At 46.6% G+C, this 21,750-nt stretch overlaps 1 protein-coding gene across 1 annotated transcript in view; it reads right to left on the bottom strand.

Moving 5' to 3' along the window:
- RHPN1 (rhophilin Rho GTPase binding protein 1) overlaps positions 1 to 16,640 on the bottom strand; it is a 53,761-nt gene extending 37,121 nt beyond the window's left edge. The window contains exons 1-2 of the mRNA XM_033155939.1: positions 16,475 to 16,640; positions 3,638 to 3,753 (exon numbers count right to left, since the gene is read on the bottom strand). Coding sequence (XP_033011830.1) covers positions 3,638 to 3,753; positions 16,475 to 16,573 — 215 coding nt within the window. The 5' untranslated portion in view covers positions 16,574 to 16,640. The remainder of the gene's footprint in view (positions 1 to 3,637; positions 3,754 to 16,474) is intronic.
- Positions 16,641 to 21,750: the final 5,110 nt, after the last annotated feature.

The following is a 21,750-nucleotide window of genomic DNA, read 5'->3' as shown; positions in this document are numbered from 1 at the left end:
ATGCTGCGGGTTGCGAACGTGTCTCCCGCACGAATCACGTTCGCAACCCGAGCATCCACTGTATTAGAGAATTTTCATTTAAAATAGGAGAATATTCATTTTAATGCACTGAAAATGATGATTTTAATGCATTGAAAATGATATAATTAGTTAATACATAGTTAACTATACATAATATACATAGTTAAAGTTGAACCATTCTAAGGTGATAGCACCAGTGTTAAAGGTTTGGTATAAGGAAACTCAGTAGTTAAATCTGAGTATAAAGCATTAAAGCTACTTTCTGCAAATAAAAAATCAAAAAAATCACACTGTATGGCCAAGGGTATAGAATTGCTAAGAAGGTCACACCAAAATAGAAAAAAAAGGCTATTACATATAGTTGAAATACATACGAATTAAAATGCTCATCAAATTAAATGAATAGCATTTTAAAACTTAAAAAAAATATGTTTTCTGTAGCTCACATTTCAGAACTGTCAATGGTGAATGACACAATGCCCAGTAATGTAACTGGGTCAAAAAAAATCATTATTCAGTACTTACACCGGCAATAGCACAGCTTGACTTATTATTTACTAGATTTTTTTAAATGTGGGTTGTAAAACTGGTTCTTACATTAGAATTTACAGTTTGTAGAGAATGTTCTCACCTCACATCACTAGACCTGCCAATACTAGACCTGCATGTTTTCCAACACCTTTCCCGGTTCCCCTTAAAACTGCTCCTTCCAACCACTGATTCTCCCTTTAAACACAGGCGCAAAAATCTCCAAACCTGCACGATGAACTGCTACCCCAACAGAATCTGTGATGGAAGTTCTTCATAAACACCCATCGGCATTTCAGGGCGAATTATTCCAAATAAACACACTGTTATGTAATCTTGCACTGCAGACACGTTTTTGTAAGCCAACTCCTAATAATAACAATATTTTATTTATACCCCGCCCAACTGGATGGGTTGCCCCAGCCACTCTGGGCGGCTTCCAACACACATAGAAATAATAATTAATCAAACATCAATAGTAACAATCAGATCCCATAAGAAAAAGTCACAATAATTATTATCGTGTTTTTAATATTCTGTTGGGAGCCGCCCAGAATGGCTGGGGAAACCCAGCCAGAAGGGCAGGGTATAAATAAATTTATTATTAATTATTATTATTATCAGTTTAGAATAAACAACTTATATCAAATAAATCAATATTCAATAATCCACTAGAATTCAATAGTAAACAGTAACAGAAATGCAACTTCTTCAGTGATTTTAATCAATGCCTTTCCCTGCACATTTTGTCCCAGTAAACACATTTTGTATTACTAGTCTGGATAGCAGAATTGCAAAATTCAAAGAAGTGTGGGTTTCAGAGGATGGCTGTGTCTTGGAATCTGCAAATTAAGTTTGCTTTGAAGTGACAACTGCACTGAGTTTCTTCCCCGTCGGTTACCTGACTTGCACTTCTGCAGCTGTTGCAATCTTCCCTCCCCAGCCCCGGTTCACCTGTCAACCCCTGACCTCTCCAAAGGCTGCTGGGGAGCCCATAACCAGTCTGGGAAGCGGTGCTGAGTCACTTCTGTGCTCTGTGAATCACATCCTAACCCTGTCACAGCTGATACGATGCTAGTTTTGCCTTCCAAACAAAGAATCCGAGCTGAACTTTCTGGGCACGGATCAGAACGTCCTGGAAGGATTAGGGTGTGTGTGACTGGCTGGCTACAACTCTGAACATGAAACAACCCACGCTGCAGCACTTTGTTGCAGTTGCAGCTTGCAATGTTTAACGGATGCATTTATCAAACTTTTTTTTTTGGGCGGCCTTTCATCCCTAAAGGAAAGTCACCAGTGAGGCAGTTTCAGGAAGTATTATCTCAAAGCAGGGGTTCTATGCAGGAACGAAAACATGCATCCCCAAACCCCTGGAACTGATCTGTGTTTGCAGATCAAGACCATGCTCAGCACTCCCAGAGCCCATGTGCAAGGCGGAGAGCTTAAATGCTCTTTCCACACCAAGTATCCCAGGCAAACCTAGCACGGAAAGAGCTTTTAAGCTCCCCAAAATGCTTGGGGCAAGACCATCGCCAGATTTACGTATAAGCTAAACAAGCTATGGCTTAGGGCCCCACTCTCATGGGGGCCTCAAAAAAATTGAAAGGGGGAAAAAACCCTGGATGTACATTTCCAAAATCTAAGATAAAAAACAAATAAAATAAAACCTACATACAGCAGCAGTGTTTTGTGTTGTGTAGGTTCCTATGATGTAAGTAATGGGCCCCAGCTACTAGCCTGCTCTCCAAAATATCCCTGGTTTGCTCCTTTCTATATATAGGGTGCCTAAATTCTGCATGGACTGGTTGCACGACAACATGCGCAAATGCCTTTAGATACCTATGTGGTCCATAAATTACCATATAGCATATATTCAACACAAAAAACAGCGGCACTTTGTTGTTGACAAAGGACAGCTGGACATATAAAGGGCCCCGTTACCTTCAGGAGCTTAGGGCCTCCTCGGACCTGAAGCCGGCCCTGGGCAAGATGCTCAAGGAACACCAAGGCTGGAGATGCTCGTGTGAGATCTCGCAGACAGCCATGTGAGATCTCACAAGAGCAGGACTTGCCCTCCCCACGAAGCAAGGCGGGGAACTTAAAAGCCCCCTTTGTACCAGAAAAAAACCCCTGGTGAAAAAAGGGCATTTAAGCTCTCCGCCTCGCTTGCACTTAACTTGCAGGATTCCGACCAGCCAGCCTCCAACTGGCTGATATCGTGTGAGCTGCAGATCAATAATAAAACGTTAGGTTTACCAAAACGCTTTGGAACACTGCACCCAGCTTTCTGCATCTCAGCAAAAGGTGCAGCGAGTCCTTGGGAAGCCCCCCCCCCCTTGATTATTATTTACTAAATTTGCATGCCACCCTCAGGGGCGTAGCAAAGGGGGGGCGGGGGGCGGTCCGCCCCGGGTTCCATAATGGAGGGGGTGACAAATTACGAAGGAATTTTTTTTATTTTTTTTAAAAATGCCTGCTCCGAAGGTCTTATCTTACTATACTAGGGATTATATAGCTATATATGAAATTTCATGCATATCGGTTAATATCTTGCCCCTCCTCCCCAAAATAGCTGTTCACTTGGCTGTTTTCCTATGTCATGAAGGCTGAAATTTCAGTTCAGAGAACACCAACCCTAACCCTATGGAAAGCCATCTAATTAGACTTTAATTTGATTTTGAGATGTATTTAGGAGGTAATTTAATTATTGTTTGATTTTATACCAATGTTATGTATCTGATGTTAGGCACCCTGAGCCCGACTTCGGCCGGGAGGGTGGGATATAAATAAAAGTTTTTTTATTATTATTACTTGTTATTATTCCTTTGTAAGAAAATATGAAATAACGTAAAACCATTTGGGGGGGGGAATCAAGGGGGGGGGGGGTTGACAAGAAATTTTCCGCACCAGGTACCACCTGACCTTCCCATGCCCCCGGTACCAATTTACCTTGCTACGCCCCTGGCCACCCTTTACCCGTAGGTCTCAGGGCAGTTCACAGAGTTAAGTTTCTAGCCCTCATCATCTTGCAGATACACCCGACGATGGAAAGGGGGAAACAACCGGATGGAGACGAAGCACAACAAACCTGAAGAGGTTCTCGGCCCCTGCCCGCATCCTCATCTCCTTGTTGATCTGCTGGTTGATTCGCGCCCGGCGGTGCTGCAACTTGCTGCGCTGCGTCTGCGCCAACGGATCGCAGCCCTGTTGCAGAAGGCGGAAGAGAGACATTGCTTAGCGCAGGGGGACTTCAATGAAAGGTCCCAACTTCCATTCCTGGCGTCTCCAGGCAGAAGGAGACAGCGGTTGCGCAGTGGTTAGAGCAGGGTTTCCCAAAGGTGAGTCTCCGGCTGTTTGGGGGACTACAACTCCCATCGTCCCTAGCTAGCAGGACCAGTGGCCATGGAATGATGGGAATTGTAGTCCAAAGACAGCTGTTTGGGGAACACTGGGTTAGAGTGCTGGGCTAGGACCTGGGAGAGAGAGAGCAGGGTTCGAATTCCCCACTCAGCCACGAAGCTTGCTGAGCGACCTTGGAGCGGCCAACCCCTTCCTGCCTCTTGGCCTAACCTACCTCACAATGTTGTTGTAAAGGATAAAATTCTGAGCAGGAAAATTGTGTGTGCCACCTTGAGCTCCTTGGAACAAAAGGCAGGATAACAATGCAAGAAATAAGGGGCAGGAATGGATATATGGGGATAGAGACAGTGGCGCCCCTTTTGCGGAATGGGGGTGAACTTGGCGTCCTTTTGATCCTTTCCTGCTCTGATTCCATGGTCCCCCCCGCACGATCCCTGCAATTTCACAGACCATTGCTTCAGCGTTTTTTTAAAAATTCTATTTTAAAATGAATTTGTTTTGGTCTTATAGCCCTCTTGCTTGCTGCTTATTTTGCCCTAATGTTAAGTGTGATCTTTAATCTTTCCGGGGCTCTCTACACTGCCCGGAAAACTCTCGTCCACGGGCGACTGATGAATGCAAATGAATAAATAAATGAAGTGTGAAATGAAGTCAACGGAGACCAAATAACTTTCCAGTGGAGATGGAGACATACAGAGACAGGTTTGCTCTGTGCCGGACTTGGGGGCTCTCCTGGAAAGTCTAAGGCGAAGCAACGGAATAACAACAAAAATATATAAAAATATTATTTATATTGTGGTTGCCCCAGCTGCTCTGGGCCTCTTCCAACATAATAAAAACACAGCAAACGTCAAACATTGAAAGCTTCCTGATACAGGGGGTGCCGATACTGTGAGCTGCCCCCATCCTGTGCTCAGATGTGAAATTAAAACCATATATACAAAGAAATGTCCCCATATATCCTGGGTAAGTGCCTGGAGTTTCTCGCCGCTCGGAGATTGGAGTTGCGAGTAATTTAACTTTTCAATAACCCGGAGAATCTGACCGGAGGTGAAAACGGGCAGAAAAGAAATTGGGAGGGGAGTCCCTATGCTCCTCTCTGTCTCGTGCAACTTCCAAAAATCTTGAGCCTAAGGTTGCGATCCTGTGCAAGGTTTACCGGGGAGCAGATTCCCACCGAATCCAGGCGGCTGGTCGCCCGAATAAAGGCTCTGGAATTTGCACACATTGGGAAAGGAAGGGGGAGGCAGAGAAGAGACGAGGGCTTGTTTTTAAGCTCCCCCACAAAAAAGGGAGTTCCTCCGAGGCTTGTGGCAATGTTCAACAAAAGCTCTGCCCACATGGAAAGGGAGACTCTTTTTGTACTGATGCACGATTCCGGTAAACGACGGCACATAGCTCCCGGGATTCCCAGAGGAGCAAATAAAAGGACCTTTGAGCAGGGCGGGTGAGTCAGAGTCCCAGCGCGGTAGGCAGGCAGGGCCTCACTCTCCTTGCAAGAGCACAAAGGGCGAGCGACAGCCTTTTGCAACACAGCCGAAGGGTCTCAGGATTCCTTTTGGGGCCAGGAACAAACTTGTTCCCCCCTGCCATAAAAAAATGAATAAATGGCATAGATTGTTTAGCAGCTCTGCAACAAGAGGGTGGGGAATTGCATTCCTTATGGAGCCGGTGTCCCATCTAGTCCAGCATCCTGACCTCACAGTGGCCAACCGGATGCCTAAGGCAAACTGTGGAACTCACTGCCACTGGAAGCAGGTAGAGCCACCAAACTGGATGGTTTTAAAAGAGGATTGGGCAAATTCATGGAGGAAGAGAGGGCTATCGATGGCTACTAGCCAGGATGGCTCTACTCTGCCTCCCCAGTAGAGAGGCAGCAGTGCTTCTGGAAACCACGTGAGGAGAGAGTTGGGTCCTGTTTTGGGGCTAATAAGAATAATAATACCCCGCCCATCCGACTGGGTTGCCCCAGCTGCTCTGGGCTGCTTCCAACAATATAAAAACACAGCGAGACATCAAACATCTTGCAGTGAAGGAACCACCAGAGACCAGGAGGTTTCACATGTAAATATATGTAAAATAGGGAAAGAAGCTTCATGCACAAGACTCAAGTTAATCTTGAAAGAAGTAACTTTTAGCCCTGGACTGACTCCTGTTTGGCATGAAATGTAAAATATGGGGTGAATAGAATGGATTGACTTTGATCTTTTAAAGCACTTAATGGTTAATATAATAATAATAATAATAATAATATAATAATATTTATACCCTGCGTCAGCCACTCTGGCCGGCTTCCAACACATATAAAAACACCATAAAGTATCAAACATTAAAAACTTCCCGATACAGGGCTGCCCTGAGATGTCTTCTAAAAGTCAGATAGTTGTTTATTTCCTCGACATCTGAAGGGAGGGCGCCACCACCAAGAAGGCCCTCGGCCTGGTTCCCCGTCAGCGAGGGAACCAGCAGAAGACCCTCAGCCTTGGACCTCAGTGCCTGGGCTGAATGATGGGGGTGGAGACGCTCCTTCAGGTAGAAGAAGAGTTTGGATTTGATATCCCGCTTTTCACTACCCGAAGGAGTCTCAAAGCGGCTATCATTCTCCTTTCCCTTCCTCCCCCACAACAAACACTCTGTGAGGGGAGTGGGACTGAGAGACTTCAGAGAAGTGTGACTAGCCCAAGGTCACCCAGCAGCTGCATGTGGAGGAGTGGAGACACGAACCCGGTTCACCAGATTACGAGTCTACCGTCTTAACCACTACACCACAGGTATACTGGACCGAGGCCATTTAGGGCTTTAAAGGTCAGGACCAAAACTTTGAATTGGGCTCGGAAACATACTGGGAGTCAATGGGGGGTCTTCTAGAACTTTGGAATAGCTTGGAACACCCACTCAGGTTGTGTGCCATTCTAAAGGAGTGCCTACATATCTTTTATTTTCTTTTGTTCCCGCGACTGCCGTTTCAGGTTGCATCTCTTTTTAAAAAACGAAAACGCTTCACACACACACAACAAAAACCAACCCCTGGAAATTTACGAGGCCTGGGTGGGTCATTAAGTTACACGAGCGGCACTGAGCAGTGAAATGTACTGCCTCTGAGAGAGGAGGATTAGGAAGGAGATAAAGGAGCAGCACGGCTTCTCCGAGCCCCGATGAAACACGCCACCAAACGGTATTATTGTATCTGGCAGGCTCCATGCAAGGAGAGAAGGGGTCAAAATCCAGAACTGCTGCAAAGGAACGGGCAAGCTAAGGGCAAGCTATTGTCCGGAACAAAACAGGAGAGCCCAGCCTTGCGGCAGGACGATGACAGAGCAGCAAAATAGGAAAGCGGTTCTGCACAAAAAGTGGTGACAGCTGTTTTTTCAGGCGCCCCGAACCGGAGTTCAGTTTCCACTCGTGGACTTTGGACCTCTGACCAATGGAAGATTCTCAGGAAACGACCTGAGCGCATGCCCCAGAACAGTCTGTCTCCTGGTCCCATGCAAACATCATGCAAAGGCACACCTAAATTCAGGACCTCAGCTGCCTTCTTTTAAATGCTATGCTACTTAGCCCCTAAAGGGACGCAGGTGGCGCTGTGGGTTAAACCACAGAGCCTAGGGCTTGCCGATCAGAAGGTCGGCGGTTCAAATCCCCGTGATGGCGTGAGCTCCTATTGCTCGGTCCCTGCTCCTGCCAACCTAGCAGTTCGAAAGCACGAAGTGCAAGTAGATAAATAGGTACCACTCCAGCGGGAAGGTAAACGGTGTTTCCGTGCGCTGCTCTGGTTCACCAGAAGCGGCTTAGTCATGCTGGCCACATGACCCAGAAGCTGGACGCAGGTTCCCTCGGCCAGTAAAGCGAGTTGAGCGCCGCAACCCCAGAGTCGTCCGCGACTGGACCTAACGGTCAGGGGTCCCTTTACCCTTTACCTTACTTATCCCTTAAAGACTTTATTTGCTCCCATTGTCCCATATCCATTAACTCCAAATTCCTTTTCATAAAATTCCATGAAATATTATCAAAGGCCTTCTCTGCGTCAATAAAATTAATGCTGCTTTCATATCATTCCTGGTCTCTGGATATTCTATTATATTTAATATATTTCTCACATTATCTTTCATCTGTCCACCAGGAAGAAAGCCTGCTTGGTCCTCATGGATCACATCTTTCAAAATTCCTATTGCACCTGGCTTCTGACCGCTTGCAACCAAGGGAAGATGCCGGGGTGCCGGAATGGCGCCTGACGTCTCCACCACCTGGGGATATTTGGATCTGGGCTGTTTTCACACACTAATACCCCGTCCTGCAGAATTCTATACATTATATTTTATCTGCACAATCAGAATGAATTTCTGGAACCAAAACGCTTTTTCTGTGCAGCCTGAGCAGGAGCAGTCAGCATTAAGAAAAAGAGGTCGAAATTGGCCAATAGATATTCGGAATGCCCCTGGATCAAGTGACTTTTCTTCTTTAAGTTCTCAGTGCTCAAGGTTGTCCTCTGAAGTAGCCAGATGTTTCAATGAGAATCAATCACAGTCGGTCCACGTTTGAAAAATACTTTAGAGCCGTCTTGCCCAAAAATTGCAACTAGACCTTCCGTTTTGGCGACTGTAGCCTTGGTTTAAGGAGCCATTTTTATTTGTTTTATTTTATTTGTTATATTGTCCTGTACTGTATTGTGTTTATCAGTATTTTTAAATAATGTGGAGTGCCTTATTTGAGTTGATATAGCAACTGAGGAATTTTGTTGTTTCCCGCAAAGGGACAATGACAATAAAGATCTATTCTATTCTATTCTATTCTAGTTACAGGTAGGTAGCCGTGTTGGTCTGCCATAGTCAAAACAAAATAAAAAATCGAAAAATCCTTCCAGTAGCACCTTAGAGACCAACTAAGTTTGTTATTGGTATGAGCTTTTGTGTGCATGCACACCTCTTCAGATGCACACGAAAGCTCATACCAATAACAAACTTAGTTGGTCTCTAAGGCGCTACTGGAAGGATTTTTAAATTTTTAATTTTGCTTATTCTATTCTATTCATTTGGCTCCTAGCTCATACATCTGAGACTCGAACACTGCCTCCAGACTACAACTCTCATAGCCAACGGTTAAGGATGATGGGAGTTGTAGTCCATAACATCTGGAAGGCACCAGGTCAGGTGTGAGGATCTCCCATAGAGCCAGGATTATTCTTATGCTGCTTGCTAACAGTTAGGAACAGAAGAACGCCATGGCATGGGAAGACCTCCCCCCCCCCACGGGGTCATCTAGTCCAACCCCGCTTGCAATGCAGATAAAGCAGCAGATTTTGCCCCACTATCTTTTAAATTGTGATCTGCATGAGGCCCCAGGGGGCGATCTGTTAAGGGCTTTTTTAAGAGCAGGTTCTCTCACTTTGGGGTTGGGGTGGTGGAGAAATGGGGCAGCTGCTCATTGGACAAGGAAACCTAGCTAGAAAAAGGCCACGATTCCTAGAGATAAACGCAATTGCTATTTAAAACTCTGCAAGCACCCGGCCGTTCGGTCTGATATCCTTTCACTTTTTAGCCCTCTCCCTTGATTGCAGTTTCCAAAATATGTCACAATGCACTTCATTGTACCCAGTTTTTTGTGTGTGTGTGGGGGGGGGGTTGCAGACTAAAACAGGATCCGGCCATTGAGGTGAAATTCTCTCACACAGAGACCTTTTTTCAAAGAAGAAGATAAGGAAAACTAGCGAATTAAGACTATTATGAATTTAGTCTGGCGACTGGCTGCAGAAAGCAGTGCTGCCACATCTGCGGAACTCCCTGCTCAAGGAGACCTGACAGCTGTCGCTTGGCTTTTTAGGAAGCTTCAAGATGTTATTGTTTCACCGGGATTTACAGACAATATTTGAGATTACATAGCTCTGGCTTCAGCTTTTAAGCTTTTCCTGGAGCACCCGATTTGCATGGCGCTAACACGGTGCCAACTGCATTCTCCTGTGTGGTTAAAGCACCCCTGGGGGGTGAGTGGGATTACTTAGGGGGCACTACGTGGCAAGGGTTCAAAGCAGGAGCTCTACCAATGGGATGCTTCTTCATGAGAAATCCAATACCAGCAGCGAGTGTCCCATAGGGTTGCCATATTTAAAAAAGCAAAAATCTATAGACAGAAAAAATGTCGGTTGAGCTTTCCCCACCCCAAAAAAAAATCTCAGAAAAAGAAGAAGACATTTTTGGGCTATTTTTTAAATGAAATTCGCCAATATCTACACTTCCGACATGGGTTGCCGTACATCGGATTTTCCCAGGCATTTTTGCAATTTCCACTCAGACGCTGTTTCCGATGACCAGGTTCTGGCAATGTCCGGGAAACTGCAGACATAGGGCAGCCCTACCACTCGCTCCCACTAGCAGAAGAAGCAGTGCTCGAACTCGCAACATTTTTATTTAATGCGTAAGTCACTGTGTTCGCCACACCTTTTGGTCAACGGGTGCAGGAGAGGACTGGGTGCTTGTTAAAGAAGGATACTGACAAGCTGGAACGTGTCCAGAGGAGGGCAACCAAAATGGTCAAAGGCCTGGAAACGATGCCTTAGGAGGAACGGCTTAGGGAGCTGGGTATGTTTAGCCTGGGGAAGAGAAGGTTAAGGGGGGATATGATAGCCATGTTCAAATATATCAAAGGATGTCATATAGAGGAGGGTGAAAGGTTATTTTCTGCTGCTCCAGAGAAGCGGACACGGAGCAATGGATTCAAACTACAAGAAAGAAGATTCCACCTAAACATTAGGAAGAACTTCCTGACAGTAAGAGCTGTTCGGCAGTGGAATTTACTGCCAAGGAGTGTGGTGGAGTCTCCTTCTTTGGAGGTCTTTAAGCAGAGGCTTGACAGCCATCTGTCAGGAATGCTTTGATGGTGTTTCCTGCTTGGCAGGGGGTTGGACTGGATGGCCCTTGTGGTCTCTTACAACTCTAGGATTCTAGGATTCTATGATTCTAAAGCGCAAACAAGATTATTTCCCCAATACCTAACACCCCACAGAAGAAGTGTCACATGGAGGATGGAGCAAACCTGTTTTCTGCTGCTCTGCAGGGTAGGACCTGAACCCAGGGCTTCAATTTACAAGAAAGGAGACTCCCAACTAAACATTAGGAACAACTTTTTTGACAGCAAAAGAGCCGTTTGACAGGGGAACGGGCTTCCCTTGGGATGTTGTGGACGCTCCTTCACTGGAAGTTTTTAAGCAGAGGTTGGGTGGCCCACGGATGAGATTCCTGCAGTGCAAAGGGGTTGGACTAGATGAACCCTGGGGTCCCCTTCCGGCTCTACGGTTTCTGGACAGCCACAGGTTCCTGATCTCTAAGCTAAAAACCACAGCCCAGAGATCGCAAATGGACCGATGAGAGGAGAAAAGTCTGTGCCTGTTCCCAACCTGGAAAAACAAGAGGTAGCTTGTGGCAGGCAGAGAGAGCCAAGCTGGGGAATCGCGCAGAGGAAACAGATGTATTAAGGCCTCGGTGACAAAACAGTGTTATCCAGCCAGGGAGATAACGGTAATGGGCCCTATCGCAAGTTCCCCACTCCACTTGTTGGAGTCTCCATAGCAACCCTATCTGAACCACAATGCATGCAATCTGGCCGGCTGCTCCACTGCCCCCATCCCTCTTTCGAAGCCTCTGTGTATGTGCATGCAAGGATCATATCTCCCACTGCAGCTTTTGGAATGAAAAATTCCCTTTAATATCTCTCTCTCTCTCTCTGAAGGACTGGAAGCTTTCCCTATTTTTGCACGCACGATGCCAAGTTACAACAGTTACAGGTAGGTAGCCTTGTTGGTCTGCCATAGTCAAAACAAAATAAAATAAAAAAATTCCTTCCAGTAGCACCTTAGAGACCAACTAAGTTTTTTCTTGGTATGAGCTTTCGTGTGCATGAAGAAGTATCTGAAAAAGTGTGCATGCACACGTAAGCTCATACCAAGAACAAACTTAGTTGGTCTCTAAGGTGCTACTGGAAGGAATTTTTATTTTATTTTGCAAATAACAACAACACTTTTATAATTTATACCCCGCTCATCTGGCTGGGTTTCCCCAGCCACTCTGAGCAGTTCAAAGATTAGAAACCTCCCAACACAGGGCTGCCTTCAGATGTCTTCTAAAAGCCAGATGGTTGTTTCTTTCGAACTGAGTGGCACTTCAGCCTTTTTTAAGATCCGAACCGCCCAGCCTGCAACAACGGGGTTCGGCTTTAGATTCGCACGCCCAAAACGAAACGAGGAAAGACGAGAACAGCTTTTCTGTTGCGCAAGATGCAGTCCACTTGTCAACTCCTTCGGGAGAGTTCAATGATGTGTTTCGAAAGACATCATTTCCTGCATTGCGGGGGGCTGGGGGGTAGATTAGATTACTCTTGGGGGTCCCTTTCAACCCTGCATATTGATTTTTTCCACCTAGCACAAGAAAAGGCTCCAGGATTCATACTTCACTAAGCCTGGACACTTTCCCTGAATTTTCTTGAACATCCCCCCCCCCCAATACTGACAGCCGGTATGACACAGCAGTTAAGAGTGTCAGACTAGGACCTGGGGGGACCAGGGTTCAAATCCCACAGTAAGCCACGAAACTCACTGGGTGGTCTCGGGTCAGTCGCTACCTCACAGCCTGTCCTACCTCACAGGGTTGTTGTGGGGAATAAATGAGGAAGGGGAGAGCTAGATATACTACCTTGAGCTCCTTGGAGAAAAAGGCGGGATACAATTCAGTAAATCGAACGGATTTAAGGACGGCAAACAACCCTCCGTCCTTTCATTAAACACCTGATGCTCCTTGGGCACTGGATTCCAATTCATTTTAATGACTGCCTAGAAGCAGATCTTATGGAAGGTGAGTCAAAACAGTGCATGATCTCAGCATTTGTGTGGCATTCGCAAAGCAGTTGACATATCCTATCCCTAATCACAGTAAGGAAGCCTTCCACAATAATCTCTTGCTTCTCTCTCCCCTGTAAGTTCCACGGGCCTGGGACCTGCACTTTCTCCTTCTCCCTTTTCTTCCTTGCATTATTATCTGAAGGTATCTGAAGAAGTGTGCATGCACACGAAAGCTCATACCAAGAACAAACTCAGTTGGTCTCTAAGGTGCTACTGGAAATAATTTTCTATTTTGTTTCTTCCTTGCATTATATTCTCCGAAACAGCAACTGCGCCCGATATCAACCGGAAAACAAAACGCACAAGGGAACAATCCGATTCCCCCACGAGCCCTCTGTGGGTTTTCTAAACGGAAAGGGCCCAAGAGGCGAGTTGCCTTGCAAGTCCAGGCAGGTCCGTGGATTCAACCGACACCGTTTGCTTCTAAGGCAGGAAATATTAAAGCACCCGGGTTGCGGAGGGCTGTGTGAACTTGTGTGTGCTTTTCTCCTTTTCAATTCTGCTTGAGTCAACAGGGAACAAGTTTTTTTTAAATATATATATATATATATATAAAAACTAACGTAAACCAGTTGGGAGACAACATCAGCCACCGCCACTAAACCAACAGGTTGGTGACTTAAGGAAATGTTAGCTCTGAAAATTGCCTTAAGTTGCTTGTGTTTTCATAATTGCCAGTAGCTGGAGAAACTCTGGATTTGGAACACACCCAAAATCCCACTGGAGGCATGTTACATATACTGAAAAGTTATTCCAGTTTGGAGCATTTCCTTTAGATTTTGTCCACCTGCTGTTAAGAAAGTTGGCAATATAAACAGTAAACCAACATGTAGTTGATACAGGAATAATGGAAGGTGACTTTTTTTTTTTTGGTCCATCTAGCACAATAGTTGTACCTCGGAAGCTGAACACCTTGCGAGTTGAACGTTTTGGCTCCCGGACGCTGCAATCCCGGAAGTGAGTGTTCCAGTTTGCGAACGTTCTTTGGAACCCGGACGTCCGGCGCGAGTTCCGCGGGTTCTGATTGGCTGCAGGAGCTTCCTGGAGCCAATCGTAAGCTGCGCCGGATTCCGTTCGGCTTCCGAGGTACAACTGTACTGTGGATCGGAAGCAGTTCTCCGTACGTTCTCTGCTCGAAAATTGAGATTCCGATGAAAACCCTGGAGAGCTGCTGCCAGTCAGTGTGGGCAATCCTGAACAAGATGGACCAATGGTTTGACTTGGAAAAGAGGCAGCTTCCGGCGTTCCGAATTATTACCCCTCTGTAATCCTGCAATGCAGGACCGTGCTGCTAAAACCACCCCACACAATTCAAAAACCTGCTTTAAGACGACTTAAGTCAGGGTTTCCCAGGATTGGGTCTCCACTGTTTTTTGGACTACAACTCCCATCATCCCTAACTAGCAGGAGCAGTGGTCAGGGATGATGGGAATTGTAGTCCAAAACCACCTTTTGGGAAAGGCTGGCTTAAGCGAACCGCTAAAAACGAGGCAAGCATGCTTGTGGGTGGGATGACCATCGTAGAACCAGGGTTGACAGCAGCTCCCTGACCGAGCGCACCAAACTCAGGCTTGCCTCTGTGCCATGCGCAATGCTGCCCCCCGCCCCCACATGCTAACAAAGAGTTTGCAGAGAGGTACAGCCGGACAGGGAAGGGAGGGAATGCATCAATGCAGGGAAAGGAAGGTGCCAGGAAAGAGAGAATACAGGCCTCAGAAACGAATCTGGCGCAGCGGTCTTGCAGACGTGGCCACAGAAAGTGATTTTCCCTGAGCATGTATGTCAGCAAATGTAAAGAAGAAGAAGAACAACGGTATGCATGCCAATAACCAGACAGAGAAAGCAAAATAGGCACCCTCAGAATTTCCGAAAGCTGTTCGGAAGCCAAGCATTAAGCAATGTGTTTACAAGTGGAACCATGGAACGAGAGGAAGGGGACGGCCTCCGTGGCCTTTCCCACCATGCTTCAGCCCACACGGGCCTCCCGGGTAGCTGTGCTGAGGTTTTGCAGGCAATCTGCTTCGCCAAACCAAAAACTTCCTCTCGGAGAGCCCGGCCACAGACCAGCCATGTGCGCCTCGCTCTTTTTTTTCTTTTCTTTTTTGGGCCGGGACTCGTTTATTAACAGACACGAGTCGCTGCCAAAAACACAGCCGTCACCCCTGAGGAAAGAAAGTCTAGCACAAAACATTAGCCTAAGCTGGTTGGAGAGGGATCAGAGGGCGGCAGAGAGAAAGAAAGAGAGAGAGAGAGAGAAGGAGAAGGAGAAGAACTGTGGGTTTCGCTTTAAAGCATGACTAATTTGGAGCTAGAGCTGGCTTGAAGCAGGAGAAGCAAGTCAAATCCTGGGTCAGTCGAATTCAGCGTTGTCTCTACGCTGATGGGCAGGTGGCATTCCCAGATCTAGCTAGAGATGCCAGGGAACGAACCTGGGAGAGTCCGAATGCTTAGCAGAGGCATTGCCACTGAGCGATACCTTTTCCGTACAGGTGGACTTGGGTCACATCTTCATTCTGCAAGGTGGGTTTTTGCAGAGCTCACTCCCCCCACCCCCTTCTCTCGCCTCCCGGCTCCCAGTCCCACTTCTCTCCAAACCATCTCCCCACATCCTGTGCTTTATATCCACCGTAAAGTAGGTTGCAAAACGCATTGAGCAAAACGCATTAAACAACTATTTGACTTTTAGAAGACTTCTGAAGGAAGCCCTGTTCAGGGAGGTTTTTAATGGTTGATGTTACACTGTGTTTTTAATTACAGGTAGGTAGCTGGTTTGGTCTGCCGTAGTCGAAACAAAAAGCTCATACCAATAACAAACTTAGTTCGTCTCTAAGGTGCTACTGGAAGGATTTATTTTTATTTTTTATTGTGTTTTTAATGTTTTGTTCGGAGCCGCCCAGAGTGGCTGGGGCAACCCAGCCAGATGCGCAGCATATAAATAATAAAATTCTTATTATTCTATCTCAGGTACAATTTTAAAACTGATTTTGTATTATTATTATTATTAATCGCTTATCTAACCAAAAGCAACATGAGTTTGACCAAACTGCGGGAAGCAGTGGAAGACAGGAGTGCCTGGCGTGCTCTGGTCCGTGGGGTCACGAAGAGTCGGACACGACTAAATGACTAAACAACAAACCAAAAAGCAAACGCAACTTACGATATAACACAAAAATTATAATCAATATAAAACTAAAACTGAACAGAAGCTAAAAACATTTGGAAACATAGAAGGAGGTCTGATAAATCCCACCTACTAAAAGAAGCCGCAATATCTAAAATTCTTCCAGTTAAAGGCCAAGAGGCTGAAAAGAAATGCTTTTGACGGGTGCCTAAAAGTATCCAGGGACGATGCCAGGCATGCCTCTCTGGGAGAGCATTCCAGAAGCAGGGAGCCACCACCGAGAAGGCCCCGTTCCCACGTCCTGCACCTCCCTCAGCAAAGGGTCACGGAGAAGGACCTCCTTTGTCCAAATCCCTGGCATTTCATAGGAAGCGCCGGCAACATTATGTGAAAAGTGACGGTGGATCTTGAACGGCACATCAAATAAAAAAAGGTACCCAATACAAGCACACAGTGGGCAATGAGAATACCCGTCTCTGCCACCCACTCCCAGGCAGGTCTGTGGAAATCCCAGCCCATCGCACCCCCTCCCCTCACCCCAGCCTGGCACCGCGGCTCACCTTCCGCACGCTGCCCCCATCGCAGGGCAGAAGCAGGAGGGGGAGCCCTCCGTCGGCATCCGCTTCCGCTCCGGAGGGGCTCTCTTCTTCTGGGATCATAACGGCCGGCCGGTGGGCATCTGCTGGGCAGCCGCAGGTGTGCCACAGCCCTGGGTGGCGACCGTGGCCCCGACCAGAGGCACATGCAAAGCTCACCGGCTCAGGATGCTCCGAGGTCTTCTGCAGCCCTGGACTGCTTAGGCATCTCCCTGCAGTGCCTTAACTCCACAGGACAGGATCCTGAGCGCTCCTCGCTGGGAGACACACACGCCAGCTCCGTTCAGGTGCTTCTAAGCACCTGCTTCCCTATTCAGGAGTGCCCACCTGTCAGATCCAGATTCTTTCTCATAATCTACGGGGAGGGAGATCTACCTTGAGCTGCTTTCTATGCAAGATTTACCTGCGGGATCTTGCAACGCCTGTCTGAAAGGGGGTGTCTTCTCTAGTCTTGCCACCCCCCCACCCTGTGCCCTAGGGCACACCCCTTTGAGCCCCCACCTGTACAGCCTGGGAGGCTCCAAAATCCTCAGCACCTGCTTCCGGATCTCCACCTGGGGGGTCCAAATCTCTTAAAAGGAAGCTGGGTGTGTGTTTTTTTTTTGGGGGGGGTGTCCCTATCTACCCTCCCCTCCCTCTTGTACCCAGGTGCTCCCCCTGAGAAGCTGGTGGGGAGATGTCCCTGGTCTCCCTTTCCTTAGCCCCCAAACCTCTTTGCTGTTCTGGGGAAAATAAAAATAAAAAGCAGAGGAAAGGTGGGTCTACTCCTCCTGCCTCCTCCGCCGCCGCCGCCGCTTTGGGATCCCCAAAGACAATAATCACATTCAGGCTTTGCAACTCAGACCCGGGGAGGAGAGAATGGGAGGAGCCCCCGGCCAATAGGGAAGCGCCGGATCCTGGAAGGGCAGCGCGCTTAACCACTAGGAAGTGGGAGTCCGGGAAAAGTGGGCGGGGATTTCCTTCCGGCAACGCCCCCCTCTCAACTTTTTCTTCTCTCCCCCCTTTTCTGAATGATTGAAGGGAAAGGCGGGGAGGAGCCGAGCGAGGCGGTCGCCCGTGGCAACCGTGGGAATTAGAACGCGGGTGACGTCACGGAGGGAGGCGCTGTCCCGCGGGGGAGGGGGAAAAAAAGGAGTTTTGCAAAAACTTCTCTCCATCTTCTGCGGGGCGAAGGCGGGGGGTCATTCGGGGGAGCCCTGCGCGGCCCCCGCTTAAAAGCGAAGTTTTCAAATCCCAAACTGAAGAATTCTTTTTTTTTAAATGTAAATAACCTCTTGCAAATTTGCACGAGGGAATTTTTAAAATCCCAGATTGAAGTTTTAAAAAAATATTTTTAAATATGTGTGTGTACACAAAAAAATCTCTTGCATATCTAGTCGAATGGGATTTTTAAACGCGAGGATGAAGAGCCCTCTAAAAACTTTCTTCTTCTTCAAATAATCACTTGAAAATTTACATGCGTGGAGTTTTAAAATCCGGAATTGGAGGTCTTTTTTTTTCTTCTTAATGCAAACAATCGCTTGTAAATTTACACGCGTGCACTTTTTAAATCCGATATTGGAGAGATCTTTTTAAATGCAAATAATCTCTTGCAATTTTACGCGCGTGAAGCTTTTAAATACAGAATTGGAGAGTTCTTTTTTTCTTAAATGTAAATAATCTCTTGCAAACTTAATCCAGAATGCAATGACCTCTTGCAAAACTTAATCCATACCAGATTGAGGCTAAAACTATCAAGAGCCTGTCCCCTGCTGTGCTTCCCCGCTCCTGTTGTCGCTACTGAAAGCTCCTCTCTTGAGGATCAGCAGCAGCCACATGCGTAAATTGCTGGAGAGTAGACCTCAACGGAGCGCGCTTCCGAATAAGACGTACCTACTGCCTAGGATCAAGTCTGGATGGGGCGGGGCGCGCGAGTTGCTCGCAACATACTGCCCGGGCATTCGTTGGAAAGTGCAAAAACCAGGGGAGCGAAGGAGGCGGTAGTCCAACAGGTAGTGTCCAGCCAGGTATCTTTGCACCTGTTGAATTTCTGCCTGGCGGTCACAACCATTAAAAAGACATAAATGCCACATGGGAGCTGGGTTTGCTTGTTGTCGCTTGTACACCACTTTTTTACAAATACATCGACCTGAGCATCCGTGTTCTAATGAGACAGCTAATATGTGTGGAAAAAATAGTATTAAATAACATTATAAAGCCCCAAAATTATCAGTCTGCAAAAACTATCAAGGCACAATATAACAAAACACAGTACAGTATATATTTTAAAAGGCCACATATAAGAATAGAAATGTTGGTACAGTACATGCAGATTAAAACTATAAGAGACCCACTACTAAAAAGCTGAGGCTGCTGAACGGACTCTTGGGTTGGGGAACTGTTTAGTGTGGGATTGTTAGGGGCAAGTGCCATTGTTGCTGTTACTGGGGGGGGGGTTAGGGGTTTTTTCCCATCTCTGTTTTTAGATCTTATTATGATTCAATGCAACCTTGATGGCAGAAAGTAAGGAGGAATTAAAGAACCTTTTAATGAGGGTGAAACAGGAGAGCGCAAAATATGGTCTGAAGCTCAACATCAAAAAAGACTAAGATCATGGCCACTGGTCCCTGATGCTTTTGAGTTCTGGTGCTGGAGGAGACTCTTGAGAGTTCCATGGACTGCAAGAAGATCAAACTTATCTGTTCTTAAAGAAATCAGCCCTGAGTGCTCACTAGAAGGACAGATCCTGAAGTTGAGGCTCCAGTACTTTGGCCACCTCATGAGAAGAGAAGACTCCCTAGAAAAGACCCTGATGTTGGGAAAGATGGAGGGCACAAGGAGAAGGGGACGACAGAGGATGAGATGGTTGGACAGTGTTCTCGAAGCCACAAACATGAGTCTGACCAAAGTGCAGGAGGCAGTGAAGGATAGGCGTGCCTGGTGTGCTCTGGTCCATGGGGTCACGAAGAGCCACACATGACTGAACACCAACATGATCTCAATGTGGAATTGCTCAATTTGGTTGTGTCTTTTGTGTGCTGTTTGACTATTGTGTTAGATTTGTAATTATGTGTTTTTTCATGTTGAAAGTTGCCTTGAGCATAGTTTTGGCTATGGAAAGTCAGCATACAAATAAATGATGTATTTATTTATGTAAATCAATGCATGTTCAAAGCCTGTTGAAACATGCAGAGGGAGAGGTTTCTGGCCTGCAAAGACTGAGCCCCCAGAGTTTGGGTTCTGCCGTAGAAAAGGAAGTCCTGTGTTTTTAAGAGAAAGATAATTGTAGCAAATAACAAAAGACGGTGGTATAGCTACACTGTTCATTCAAAACACATGTACACTGGTCATTCAAAACACATGTATGCTGTTCCCAGTATGCTGGGAACTGTAGTTTTCTAAGGCTGCTAGGAATTGTAGCCCTGTTGTGGCAAACTACAGTACAGTTCCAGGAGTTTTGCAGCTGCAAGAAGAGAAGAAGTCCTGCATGGGGGAGAGTACGGTTTGTGTTTGTTTTGTTCTTATTTCTATTGTGTTTTTTAATATTGTGATTTTGTGTTGTGAACCACACTGAGATCTATGGATGAAGGGTGATATACAATTTAACAAACAAACAAATAATTAAGACACGTGCTTATTGTGCTCCTAATGCATGCAAGTTTTTTTTTTTTTTTTTTGCAATTTCTACAAGATGTCATGCACCCTACTCCCTGTTTAATCTGGAATTATCCTTTCAAGAGGGAAATCCAATATGTGGGGCTTCCAGATGGGGGTTTTAATAACCAAGCAAGTTTTTGAGATATCTCAAAGGGGGGGGAGGTGTTGAATGGCGGCAGCAACAGCTACAACAACAGGGGCTTTATTAAGTTTTCAGGATGAATAAACGGCACAGAGTTGCTTCGAATTAACTTATATCCTTTGAAATCAATAGACCTCAATTAATCACCTGGTCATTAATTTCAATGGATCTATGTCTGAATACAGGTTACTTGAACTCAGCCCTCCGATTTCAAGAGACTCTCACAGAGAAGAGAGAGAATTAAAAATAGAGTTGCCATATTCTCCAAAACTACTCAAAGTTTTGAGCTTTTTTGGGGGGACACATCTCCTCAAAAAATATAAGTTTTGGAGCATTTTATGGATTTTTAATGGTTTTTTTTAAATTAACCCCCTTGGCCCTACATCCGGGTCCTGCCCACCTAGCAGTTTGAAAGCACATCAAAGTGCAAGCAGATAAATAGGTACCACTCCGGCGGGAAGGTACTGGTAAACAATGTTTCCGTGCGCTGCTCTGGTTTGCCAGAAGCGGCTTTGTCATGCTGGCCACATGACCCCGGAAGCTGTACGCCGGCTCCCTCGGCCAGTAACACGAGATGAGCGCTGCAACCCCAGAGTCGCCCGCGACTGGACCTAATGGTCAGGGGTCCCTTTACCTTTACCGTACTGGCCTGCTGCAATGCAAAGCCACAGTAATATCACAAAATGGTAGAGTTGGAAGGGACCCCAAGGGTTTTCTAGTCCAACTCCCTGCAATGCAAAGGATCTCAACCAGATCATCCATGACAGATGACCATCCATCTCTGCTTAAAAACATTCAAGGAAGGAGAGTTCACCACCTTTTCGTGGGAATTCTGTTCCGCTGCCAAACAGCTATTACTATCAATGAATTTTTCCTGTTGTTTGGTCAGAACAAGCGACTGGCATGAGTTTGGCCAAAGTGCGGGAGGCAGTGGAGGATAGGGGTGCCTGGCGTGCTCTGGTCCATGGGGGTCACGAAGAGTCGGGCACGATCTGAACGACCTCACCACTGAACAACAACAACAACAAAATTACTTCTCTGTGGTCTAAACCACTGAGCCTAGGGCTTGCCGATCAGAAGGGCGGCGGTTCGAATCCCCACGACGGGGTGAGCTCCCGTTGCCGGGTCCCTGCTCCTGCCCACCTAGCAGTTTGAAAGCACGGCAAAGTGCAAGTAGATAAATAGGTACCGCTCCGGCGGGAAGGTAAACGGCGTTCCATGCGCTACTCTAGGTTCGCCAGAAGCAGCTTAGTCATGCTGGCCACGTGACCCGGAAGCTGGACGCTGGTCCCTCGGCCAGTAAAGCAAGATGAGTGCTGCAACCCCAGAGTTGTCCGTGACTGAACCTAACTGTCAGGGGTCCCTTTACCTTAACCTTTATTACCTTTCTTGACCTGGACACTAAACTTCTGTTGATGCAGCCAAAAACTGCATTTTCTTTTGCTATTGCATCCCCTGTTGA

This window comes from Lacerta agilis, chromosome 7 (assembly GCF_009819535.1).
Source record: "Lacerta agilis isolate rLacAgi1 chromosome 7, rLacAgi1.pri, whole genome shotgun sequence".
In the NCBI taxonomy this organism is placed as follows: Eukaryota; Metazoa; Chordata; class Lepidosauria; order Squamata; family Lacertidae; genus Lacerta; species Lacerta agilis.
Note: the sequence above shows the minus strand (reverse complement) of the source record. Positions and strands in the feature narration are given on the sequence as shown.